The sequence below is a fragment of the Trichosurus vulpecula genome, chromosome 2 (assembly GCF_011100635.1).
Source record: "Trichosurus vulpecula isolate mTriVul1 chromosome 2, mTriVul1.pri, whole genome shotgun sequence".
Taxonomy (NCBI): Eukaryota; Metazoa; Chordata; class Mammalia; order Diprotodontia; family Phalangeridae; genus Trichosurus; species Trichosurus vulpecula.
The window spans coordinates 335,953,527-335,965,958 of NC_050574.1; the positions used below are offsets into that span (position 1 = coordinate 335,953,527).

General features: G+C 40.0%; 1 protein-coding gene across 1 annotated transcript in view; it reads left to right on the forward strand.

The window, feature by feature from the left end:
- The first annotated feature begins 2,515 nt into the window (after nucleotides 1-2,515).
- The window catches only part of ILDR1 (immunoglobulin like domain containing receptor 1), a 72,316-nt gene continuing 62,399 nt past the window's right edge, over nucleotides 2,516-12,432 (forward strand). The window contains exon 1 of the mRNA XM_036744104.1: nucleotides 2,516-2,570. Coding sequence (XP_036599999.1) covers nucleotides 2,516-2,570 — 55 coding nt within the window. The remainder of the gene's footprint in view (nucleotides 2,571-12,432) is intronic.

The window sequence follows — 12,432 nt, forward strand, 5'->3', positions numbered from 1 at the left end:
CTTGGTACTGGTTAAGAAATAGAGTTGTGTATCAGTGGAATAGATCAGGTACACAAGACACAATAGTCAATGACTATAGTAATCTGCTATTTGATAAATCCAAAGACTCCAGCTTCTGGGATAAGAACTCACTATTTAATAAAAACTGCTAGAAAACTGGAAAATAGTATGGCAGAAACTAGACATACACCAACATCTTACACTGTATACCAAGATAAAGTCAAAATGGGTACATGATTTAGATATAAAGGTTGATACTATAAGCAAACCAGGAGAGCAAAGAATAGTTTATCTATCAAATTTATGGAGAATGGAAGAATTTATGACCAAACAAGAGATAGAGAACATTATGAAATGCAAAATGGATGATTTTGATTACATTAAATTGAAATGGTTTTGCACAAACAAAGCCAATGCAACCAAGATTAGAAGGGAAACAGAAAGCTAGGAAACAATTTTTACAGCCAGTGTCTTTGATAAAGGCCTCATTTTTAAATATATAGAGAACTGAGTCGATTTATAAGAATACAAGTCATTCCCCAGTTGATAAATGGTCAAAGGATATGAACAGGCAGTTTTCAGAGGAAGAAATTAAAGCTATCTATAGTTACATAAAAAATGTTCTAAATCACTATTGATTAGAGAAATGCAAATCAAAACAACTCTGAGGTATCACATCACACCTAGCAGATTGGCTAACATGACAAAACAGAAGATGAGGGAAAATTAGAACACTAATGGATTGTTGGGGGAGTTGTGAACTGATCCAACCATTCTGGAGAGCAATTTGGCACTATGCCCAAAGGGATATAAAAATGTGCATACCCTTTGACCCAGCAATATCACTTCTAGTGCTGTATCCCAAAGAGATTATACAAGTGGGAAAAGGACCTGTATGTACACAAATATTTATAGCAGCTCTTTTTGAGGTGGCAAAGAATTGGAAATTGAGGGCATGTCCATCAATTGGGGAATGGCAGAACAAGCTGGGGTATACAATACTATTGTGCTATAAGAAATGATGAGCAAGCAGACTTAAGAAAAACCTGGAAAGACTGATATGAACTGATGCTGAGTGAAGTGAGCAGAACCAGGAGAACATTGTACACAGTAAACAGCCACATTGTGGAATGAGTAACTTTGATAGACAGCTCTTCTCAGAAATGCAAGGACCTAAGACAACTCCAAAAAATTCACAATGGAAAATTCTATCCACACCCAGAGAAAGAACTTTGAAGTCTGAATGCAGATGGAAGCATTCTATTTGCTCTCCTTTTCTTTTGTTGTTTTGTTTTGTTTCTTCTTTCTCGTGGTTCCTCCCATTAGTTCTCATTCTTCTTTACATCACGACTAATGTTTAATATGAATGTATAAGTAGAGCCTATATCAGATTGCATGCCATCTTGGGGAGGGGGAAGGAGAAGGAGGGTGAGAAAATTTGAAACTCAAAATCTTATGGAAGTGAATGTTGAAAACTAAAAAATAAATAAATAAATTATTAAATGAATAAAATAGAAAAACTGGAAATCTGCACTGACGTGTCTCACCAAAGAAAAGAGAGAACAATAGACTGGGAATGCAAATATAGAGAAGTGAAGGACAATCTAAAAGAAAAGAAGCAAAAATAGAACCATAAAAATAAAATATGCTTGTTTTTTGTATTCTTAACAGCTAACATGGTGTTTATGATATGGTTGCTTATTAATTTTGATTGATTTTGGCTTTGGGGTTTTTTTAATTTCTTGGGCTTGTAATATGGATACTTGATATTGTCAGAAGTTTTACCTCAAAAATAAATTATTTTACTCTTAAAAAAAAGTGCTCATCTTGTCTGAATTCAAACTCAGGAATCCTGAAGCTTGTGCTGTTACTCTTACATTTCTTGTTAATGATCTTGTTAATAAACGAAAGAGATGTTCATTCTAAGTCATACGGCACGCACACACGAGGCCTTGGGTTAAAAGGAAAATATAGGAAAACAAGAAGGAAAAATGCCACAGAAAATTAGGTCCATGTGAGATCAGTCTCAAGGAAAATGGGAGGGAGGAAAGGGAGGTGGTGGTGGAGAAAAAAATGGAAGGAGGGAATGTTAGATTAAGAGTCATTTCTTTTTAAAGTTTTTTCTGGAATAGAATTTCTGGAAAGTTTTTCCGCCCCTGGAATGTGGGGAGTAGCGAGAATAAAGGTGTTGGGGGAGGTTCTCCGGTGATCAGTTCAGTCGGGATAATTGGGAGGTTAATACTGTTTGGTGAGCCAAAGAGAGCCTTCCTGTTCACCTGAGAGCAAGGGGCGGAGCAGGAAGCAGCAGCAGCTTTGTTTGGGAGGGTGAGCAGAGGAGAGAGTGCTACAGGTGGAGATGACACCCCAGAAGCCTCCTGCTCTGGGGAGGACCGCACAAGCTTGCCCTGCCTCCTGGAAGGGAGCATTTGGAAGGCCCTAAAGACCAGGCTTTCCTGGGGCTGCATCAGATGAAGAAATAACTACGCCTTGGAGATCGTGAGCGAAAGGGGCCACGATGGGCCCGGAGCCGCCTCCACCTCTTCTCCTCCTTTTTACCTGGCTCCCAGCAGGTGAGCCCTGGGGGTGAGCGGGCTGGTCTTTCCAGGCCAGGGGCGTGTGGGAGCCATTGTTCTTTAGCTGGGCTGGGCGGCCTGGGTGGAGATGGGAAGGGAGAGAAAAGACTGTGGGAGGGAATGTGAAGAGCTAGGGATGTGGTTGATCCCAATCCCTCAAGGTTAAGAATGTGATCAAGTTTCTATTCTGAAAGAACCTGTTTTTTGCCTTCTCTGTTAGCTCAGGCCCAGGAGAGACAGGTGCAGTTAAGAGACAGGAGCCCAGAACTATTTGAGCAGGTGCCTATCTGTCCTTTCCTCCAGCCTTTTTTTTTTTGGCGGGGGGTTGGGGGGGGGCATGGGGGTGGGCGGGGCAAAGAAAGATCCTCTCTAGCCACTCTCTAGGGGGGAGACTCTGCTGAGGCTAGACTAGCTCTCTCTTCAATGCCTCCCTCTCTTCCACGCCTCCTTTTCTTTCATCCTACACATACGTTTCTATTTGAAACTTTACTGTTGCTTTCAAAAGCAAAGAAACAATGCCGTTCTTTGCCAATACTCCTCCCCCAATCCCTCTTTTGTAATAAGTAGAGTTAAGCAGAAGAAACACACTGTACGTGACTGCACATGTTTCGTTGTACACCTGTAGATCACCACCTCTCTCCCACGAGGAGAGCTATTTTTTATCATCTGTCCTCTTCTTTCTCCCCAAATGACTATATAAGGAGTAACTTCTAGGACAGGAGATAGGCACCAGGACTGTAGTTTTATTCATGTAGGGAAGCTCCCAGCAAAGAACTTCCCATTCCAGTTCAGTCCAGTGCCTTCTCTACCATATATATCCTTAAAGACATTGACTAGTTTACTATAGGCATAAAAAACGTTTCCATAATCTAAGACCACTCCAAAAGACTCATAATGGAAAAATGCTATCCACATCCAAAGAAAGAAATTTGGAGTCTGAATGTGGACGGAAGCAGACTGTTTGCTCTCCTTTTCTTTTGTTGTTTTGTTTTCTTCTTCCTCGTGGTTCTTCCCATTAGTTCTAATTCTTTACATCCTGAGTGATGTTTACTGTGACTGTATAAGTAAGGCCTACATCATATTGCTTGCAGTCTTGGGGAGGGGGGAGGAGAGGATGGGGGAAATTCAAAACTCCAAATCTAATAGAAGTAAATGTTGAAAACTAAAAAAAAATAAATAATATATATTTAAAAAAGAATGTAGCACTTATGAGTCTAAAAGGATATAAGACAATCTAAGATATAGGGGTGAGGAGGGGGTACTTTACAGGACTATGTGTATATATATGTGTATGTGTGTGTATGTATATGTGTATGTGTATGTATGTATATATAAAATACACACATTTTGTGTATATGTATTTGTATGTATATGTATATATATATATATGTATATAAAATACACACATAAAAAGCAAAAAAAAAAAAAGGTAGTACAACCCGGAAACTAAATTGTTTTATTTAAAAATTTCAATTTTTACTTTAAATTTTACAATTAATTTAAAGGAAAATAAATTTATTTGTAAAAGAAAAATAAAGTGGATAAACTATAAAAAAAATCCTATGCAAAAAGCTTACTCGTTATAATGTAGCAGATCCTGGAACCCAAACTGTGTTCAACATGTTTTCTACAAGTTCTTGAGGTCAGGGACCATTTCTTTTTTTGTCTTTATATCTCCAGTGCTTAGTACAGGGCCTAACTCAACTTCAGCAGTCATTTATTAAGTGCCTACTAAGCAGAGAGGCAACTGGTGACTCAGTGGATAGAACACTGGGCCAGGAGTCAGGAAGGTGTTGAGTTATTTAAGTCGTGTCTGACTCTTTGTGACCCCATTTGGGGGGTTTTTTCTTTGCAAAGATAGTGGAAGGGTTTGCCATTTCCTTCTCTAAATCATTTGACAGATAAGGAACTGAGGCAAACAGTGTCAAGGGACTTGCCCAGGGTCACACAGCTAGTGAGTGTCTGAGGCCATCTGGCCTGTTTGCCTTGATCTATTGGAGAAGGAAATGGCAAATCACTCCAGTATCTTTGCAAAGAAAACCACAAATGGGGTCATGAAGAGTCAGGCGTGACTCAACAACAATGTGACTAAATAAATACATAGGCTCTTTCAGCAAAAATACCCTGGACTTGAAATCAGGCAGAACCAAATTCAGATGTCTCCTTAGAGATTCTTATTGTGGACCCTGGTCAAGTCATGCAATGTCCCTTGCCTCAGTTTCTTCATCTGTAACATGAGGAGTCAGGCTTTTTGGATGCTACAGTCTTTTCCAGTTCCAAGTGTATGATCCTATTGATTCTACTGATGGAGACAGCAGACTTGAATTTTAATCTCTCCTCAGCTATGTACTACCTTTGTGGCCATAGGGAAATTACTTCCTTTTCCAGGTCTCAACTTCCACATATGTAAAACAAGACAATTGACTAGGTGATTACTGTTATCTCCAGTATCAATAATCTTGTCATCTTAGAAAACTGATCTGAAATTAGAATGTGGGCCCCCCTTAAACAGTAAACTACTTTTCATTTTTAATACCTATTCCTATGGACCCCTGCCTGAGGTTATTCAGTGCTATTTCTTCCCTTTTCATATATGTTTTTACTTCTTTTTAGGAGTGGCTGCTCTCTGACCCATTATTCCATCATCCCCCTCCTCCCAGTTATCAAAGAATGATCAGCTCAGAGATTATAACAGTAAGAATCCTGTGTGGCAGAGAGAGAGAGACAGAGAGAGAGAGAGAGAGAGAGAGAGAGAGAGAGACAGAGAAAGAGAGAGAGACAGATGAGTAATTATGATAGTCCATGGCTTTTTAGCATGTTCAGGTTTACAAAGTGGGTTTGCCAGTGCAAACATATTCATTCCCTCTTCCTTATCAGGAAACTGAATCTCAGAGAAGTGAAATGCATGCCACACACAGTATATGTGGCCAAACTGGTACTTGAATTCAGGTTCTTGAAATCCAAATAGATGATTCTTTCCACTACATGGCACTCTTAACATGGTATACAAACACATTGTGGATGTCAAAAGGATTAAGTCCCCATTTAACAATCTTGATAGAACATAGAAACTTCTCAGGCAAAATTACCAAGCCTTATTAAAATGGAAGCTAGTTACCATACTGAGACATGAGAGGACTTCAAGGAATCATATTCTTGGGAGTTCTAGGGGACTCCAGTGTTACCCAGAATAATCATAGGCTCATAAAGATTGAGAGCTGGAAGATACCTTAGAGACTACTGAATCCACGCCCACCCCCCAATTCTGCAGATGAGAAAATGAAAAATGAAAGAAGGTAGATGATTTGTCTGCAATCACACAGCTGGTAAGGGTCTGAGGTGGGATTTGAACTTAGGTCTGACTAACTACAAGGCAACCCCTTTGTCCATCAATTATCCAAATCCCTTAGTACTGTGAATTTGACAAGCCCTATGCCTGAGGAAAAGAGGCAGTGTGCTATGCTGGGTAGCAGAGTCTATGTTCAGAATCAGGAATCACTTGAAGGCTCTTTAAAGACCATCTACTCTAAGTCTTTCGTTTTACCCCCCCCCAAAAAAAACTCAACCATTTCCCCGCCCCCCCCCAAAAACCCTCCTCTTTTTTAAATGAAGAAAATGAGACCTAAGGGTATTAATCATATAACACAAGGTTATGTAATTCTGGGCAACAAGCATGAGAGGCGAGATTTGAATCTGTTCTCTAATTCCAATGCCAGAACTCCTTCTACTATATGCCAAGCTGACTCCTTTGATCCAGGTTCAAATCCTGCCTCTGAAACATTGACTGTGTTACCCTGGAGGCAAGTCCTTCAATAATGCCTCAGTGTCCTACACCACTACTTTTAGACTATAAATCATGAAAAGGTAGCTGATCTGCGTAGGAGTGGAGAGAATTTTCTTAGTGGGAGTTCCTTGTGTCAATGAAATCATGGTTCTGAACAAAAAAAAATGCGAAAGAAAAGGGACTACAGCTACAAACAATTAAACTACACCTAAATTAAAGTATGGAAGTTCCCTGGGATTACAGTATGGTATTAATTCTGCCATTCAGGCCTCAGGTTAGTGTATGGCTGCTATACTTTCTTGTCAGATTTTTTCCCTTCCCCACTTTCAGATACCTGTGCGACAGGCAGCCCCACCACTAGGAGCAGACATTAGATCTTCCTAGACAGCCATCCAATCCTGCCCTCTTCCCCATGCCCCCAGTTACATTCTCACAAAGGAAACAACTTCACAGACTTTCTAAGCTGAAGGTTTCCTCAGGGGCCATCTAGTCCAGCTGATATCTTTTTTTTTTTTTTGGTTTTTCACTTTTAGAAAATTCTGAATTTAGCAAAAATCAAATGAAATGAGTATTTATTTCCACATTAAAAGTAGAGCAGAAAAAGTAGATTAGACACGAACCTGCAAATTTCTTTACTCTTACCTTTTGCTTTTCATTTTTAATCTAAAATAAATTCAACATAAAACTTACAAAGCTGCCCTGCTTCTCTGTTTCTTTTTGACCTTCCTTCGCTTCTCCTCTGGACGTAAAAAATTGCTTCAGTAATTTTTTTTTCCTTCCTTCCTTTCTTTTCTCTCCCTCCCTCCTTTTATCTCTTTCTCCCTTCCTTCCCACTCTTCTTCTCTCCCTCTTTTCCTCCATCCTCCTCTTCCCCTTCTTGCTCCCCTCTTCTCCCTCTCTCCTCCTCTTCCCTTCCCCACTAATAGGTGGCACAGTAGATTGAGTACTAGACTTAGATCCAAGAAGGCCTGAGTTCAAATCTTGCCTCAGACACTAGTTAAGCGATCCAGGCTGGACAAGTTACTTCTTTTCACAGTGTCAATTTCCATATCTCTAAAATGGGGATCATAATATAACCAAGAAAAAATATTAATACTGCCTTTTAATGGCTCAGGTCTGATGGAAAAAAATTATCTAATCTATATTCAAGATATTTCTAGTTTTGAAAGAGAAAGCTGTGCAAATTGACAATTTCCCCCATGCCTCTCTACCCGAAGAAAATATAAGGTAACATTTATAGGAATCTTCAACATAGAAAATCACAGTATGTAAAAATACAATTTCGGTTAACATTCCAGAATAGTTAAGTAACCAAGTCATTCCCTTCTGGGTGACTCCCCTAAAGGAATCAGTGGGAGATCCACATCATGAGTGCCTTAATTTCAGTGATAGGGTATTTCCCTTTCGTGGATCCCAACACCTTTCACTTCAGGCAGGTGGGGAGGTCATGATCTTAACTAGACAAGAGTTATTCTTTCTATCTCCCCAAGAAAGGCTTTAGTTTTTGTTCTGCTTACCTTTCTAAAGGGAGCACTCTAGGCAGAGTTTTTAGGCCAAAGTATTTGTTGATATTTCTGTTGTTTTTTTTTAAATAGCTTTTAATATGCTTCCACAAAGAGCATCTACCTCCCAGGGTCGTTGTGGGGATCAAGTGAGGTAACATAAGTAAAGGGCCATTACAATTCTTAAAGGGCCATTATAAATGCCAGCTGTTATGATTTTTCTTCCCAACTCTCCCTCAAATTAAAAAAGAAATACAAAATCCTGGAAACAGATACACATAGCCAATCAAAACAAGTTACCCAATTAATCACATCCAAAAATGTATGTCTCATTCTGTTTCTTGAGTCCATCAGCTGTCTGTCAGGAGGTGGGCAACATGCTAGAATCATGGTTGATGGTTTCATTGATCAGAGTTCTTAAAACTTTGAAAATTGTCTTTACAACATTGTTGTTGTATACAGTCTTCTCTTAGGTCTGCCCACTTCACTCTGCATCAGGTTGTAAAAGTCTGTCCAGATTTCTCAGAAACCACCCCTTTATCATTTCTCAGGGCACAACAGTAACCTATTATATTATTATACCATAGTTTATTCATCCATTCTCCAATTGATGATCACTCTCTTAGTTTCCGGTTTTGGTGTACAGGGGAAGAGAATAAACATTTATAAAGTGCTGTAATGGCAAGTAAAGTGGAACTTTTTGTTGTCTTTTGTTTTGGAATGCTTCTCAGCACTAAGGCAATCAAGTGCCTCTGAGTCTTGCCTTTGTTTCAATCAAGAGTCTTTGATTGAATTGGGAGTCTTTGATGACCCGCTTAAGTCACGGGAAGGCCTACGTCACATGGGTTTGAGTCACATGGTTGTGATGCCCTCTGACCCTGAAGAAGTGTATATATACTCTGAGGTTAGCACTTTGCTTGGGGCTCACTCATTGGAAGAGTGTTGGTGTAGAGACTCTGGGTAACCTAAATGCTGGTGCTTCTCTCTCTCTCTCTGGTAACTATGTATGTATTGCTATGGACAGATAGTTAGAAGCCCTGTCTGCTGATTTGTGTTATTTGCTCTGTTTATATAATTTCTGCTTGTAATTTCTGTTTGTGTTTTCTCTGAAGTTCAAGTATTGACTTTTCCTCCTGAACTAAGTAAATTAGATAGATAGATAGATAGATAGATATAGGTATAGATAGAGATAGAGATATATGTTTAATTAAAGTGACATTATAAACCCCTTAAAGTTGCTTTCCTTAGAAAAACAGATCAAAGACCCTGTGCTAGTTGCCCTCCTGTGTGCTGGTGTTATTGTAGCCACAGTAGCTGCAAGTAATGTCATTGTTGCAACTGCCTGTTATGTGTTGTTGTTGTTTGTCCTTTGTTCTTGAAGAGGACCATGACATCAACAAGGTGATGCCATGAATTGCAAGTAAATTAGACTTAAGTCAGAGAGGGCTGTGGTGTGCTAAGTACTTTACAAATATTACCTCATTTGATCCTCACAACCTTGGGAAATCAGTGCTATCACGATCTACATTTTACAGATGAGCAAACTGAGGGAGACATAGCTTAAGTGACTTGCCCAGAGTCACACTGCAAATATATATCTCTGAGACTGGATCTGAACTCAGTCCTTCCTGACTCTAGGCCCAGCATTTTATCCACTGTACTACCTAATTACCAGTATGAAAAGAGCTATTATAAATAATTTTTATACATGTGCATCCTTTTCTTCTTTCTTGGATCTCATATAGGTATAGGCTTTGTAGTGGTATTGATGCTTTGCAGTTTCTTGACTTTTGGGACATAGTTCCTTATTACTTTCCAGAATGGCTAGTATTTCCCTTGAGAATTCCAAATGCACAACTCTGCCAATAATCACATTAGTGGGCTGTTTTCCTACAACTCATCCAACCATTGTAATTATCCATTTTTGTCATCTTTGATAATGTGATGGATGTGAGATAGAACTTTGGAATTCTTTTAATTTGCATCCCTCTAATTATTAGTGATATGGTTGTTGATAGCTCATACTTCTTCCCTTGAGACCTGCCTTGGAAATCAGGTAGAGTCAGGAAAAGTCACCTCGGACTTCATTCCCCATATTCAACTGGCTATTTTTGTTGTTGGTGTTGTTGTTCAGTCATTTCAGTCATGTGTTCAGATCTTCATGACCCCATTTGGGGTTTTCTTGGCAAAGATCCTGGAGCGTTCTGCCATGTCCTTCTCCAGCTCATTTTACACATGAGGAAACCGAGGCAAACAGGATCAAGTGACTTGCCCAGGGTCAGACAGCTAGTAAGTGTCTGAGGCTGGATTTGAACTCTGGAAGATGAGCCTTCCTGACTCCAGGCCTGCCACCCTATCCACCAGACCACTTAGCTGCCCATCTCACCAGTTCATTTTCTTACAGATCTCTTTCAATTTGTTCTCTTAGCATTTCCTCTCCCTCTCCTCTCCCCACCTTTCCCCCTTTCTCTCCCTCCCCCTCTGTCTTTCTCTTTCCCCTCCCCAATCCATTCAATTAAACAAACATTTATTAAATACCTTATTCTGTACAAGGTAATATGCTAGACACTGAGGCTGCAAAGAGCAAAAACAAAAGCATCACACGGTAGAAATGGCCACGGTGAGAGAACCTGGCTTCACCTCCTATCTCTGTTGCTCTTTCAGATTCATTGAATTTCTCTGGACTTGATGCCCTTTGAAATCTCTTCCAGCTCTAGATCTAGGATCTTTGTAAAAAAGCCCTTGTCTTTGAAGAACTGACATTCTACCTGCCATAGATGGCCCAGCTAGTCCTCCCAAAAATGATATCGCTCCTCCTTTCAGAAACTCAGTGACTTTTTGTTACCAACGACAAAATACGAACTCCTCAGCCTGGTGTTCAAGCCCAAAAAAGATCTTTGAGCAGCCAAAATATGTCACAAAGACCTCACACCAGAGTTCATTTACTCTTCTTACAGGACAGTCCCTCAGGCCTCATTCAGACCCTACTTAGACATATTATGTACATAAATATCTGATTTTTAAGTGCAGTTGGTGATGAGAAGTGGCTGGCAACAAGGGAGGAGGTAGAAATACTACTATTTAAAAACTCTCAAGTGCACTTAAAAAAAATACAGCATCCCAGACCCATCCTCTGAGGGTATTACTAGCAGTGTTGCCTGGGTAGTAATTGATGTTTATAATGCACCTGTGTCATCCCAAGCCAAAATTATGTTTAATGTAGTTTAGTTTAGACTGTAGGCATATCTGCATATATTTTTTAGAAAGATTTGTACTCCAGATGGTAAAACTTTTAAAAGTTGAAGAGGAGGAAAAAAGAGAAGAGGAAAGTAATAGCATTCCCACTCTTCCCTCCCCCCCCCCAAAAAAGGGGGGCCATTGAAACATATCTTTTTAAAAAAGAACAAAGGGAATTTTAATGGGAAACACAGTTAAGCAGGACAACTTTGAAACTAACATCGAATTTATTATACCTTTTTAAAGTAAAGTAGTCTTTTTCTATTCTTCCTGGTAAGTTGAGATGTTTATGCTCATTGGTTTTTTCAAATGCAGAATAACAAAACATGTAAGGGTTTTCTTTTTTAATTTGAAGAATACACCTATCCAGAATGATTCATTCCTTCAAATTTTCTAGAGCCAAGATTTTGCTAGACTTTCATTGTTTCTCATTCCCCAATTCCAGGGGCAATGCTGGAACTTAACCAACACTCATAAGTATTGACTTCATTAATATAACAATAATGATGATTGTAACTCACATTTATATAATGGTTTAAAGTTATAGATACAGAGTACTTTCACATACATCATTTCATTTGATACAAGCACCTGTGATATAAGGAATACAAATATCCCTAGCTCTTTCCCTTAAAAAATAAATCTGGTGTAGATCCCAACAAAAAAGAAAGAAGGAAATGAGGTAAAGTTAGATGAAATTTTAAAATTAATTTATTTTACTTTTTAAAATGTTTTCTTATCGGGGGCAGAGCCAAGATGGCAGCTGGAAAGCAGGGACTAGTGTGAGCTCCCCGCCAAGTCCCTCCAAAAACCTATAAAAAATGGCTCTGAACCAATTCTAGAACTACAGAACCCACAAAATAGCAGAGGGAAGCAGGGCTCCAGCCCGGGATAGCATGGATGGTCTCTGGGTAAGGTCTATCCCTCACGGAGCTGGGAGCGGAGCAGAGCCCAGCGTGGGTGGCGTGGACCAACCAGACCAGGAGCTGGGCGGAGCGTGCCCTAGCGCCCTGAATCAGTGAGCTGCAGCAGTTACCAGACTTCTCAACCCACAAACACCAAAGACAACAGAGAAGGTTAGTGGGAAAAGCTGCAGGAGTGCAAGGAGTTCGAGATTCGGCTACCACCCCAGGGGCAGCAGAGGTGGGGCAGCTACAGAACTACAGCTGCAGTTGCTTCAGGCCCCAGGCCCACCTGTTAGGAGGAATTAAGTGGCAGATCAGAGCAGGAGTGAAGAGCCTGCTGAAGATCTAAGTCCAGTCCGGGTTGGGGGTTCTTGGGGAAGGAGAAATGCTGGTGTGAAAGAGCTGGCACATCCCTCCAAGCTTGGAACATA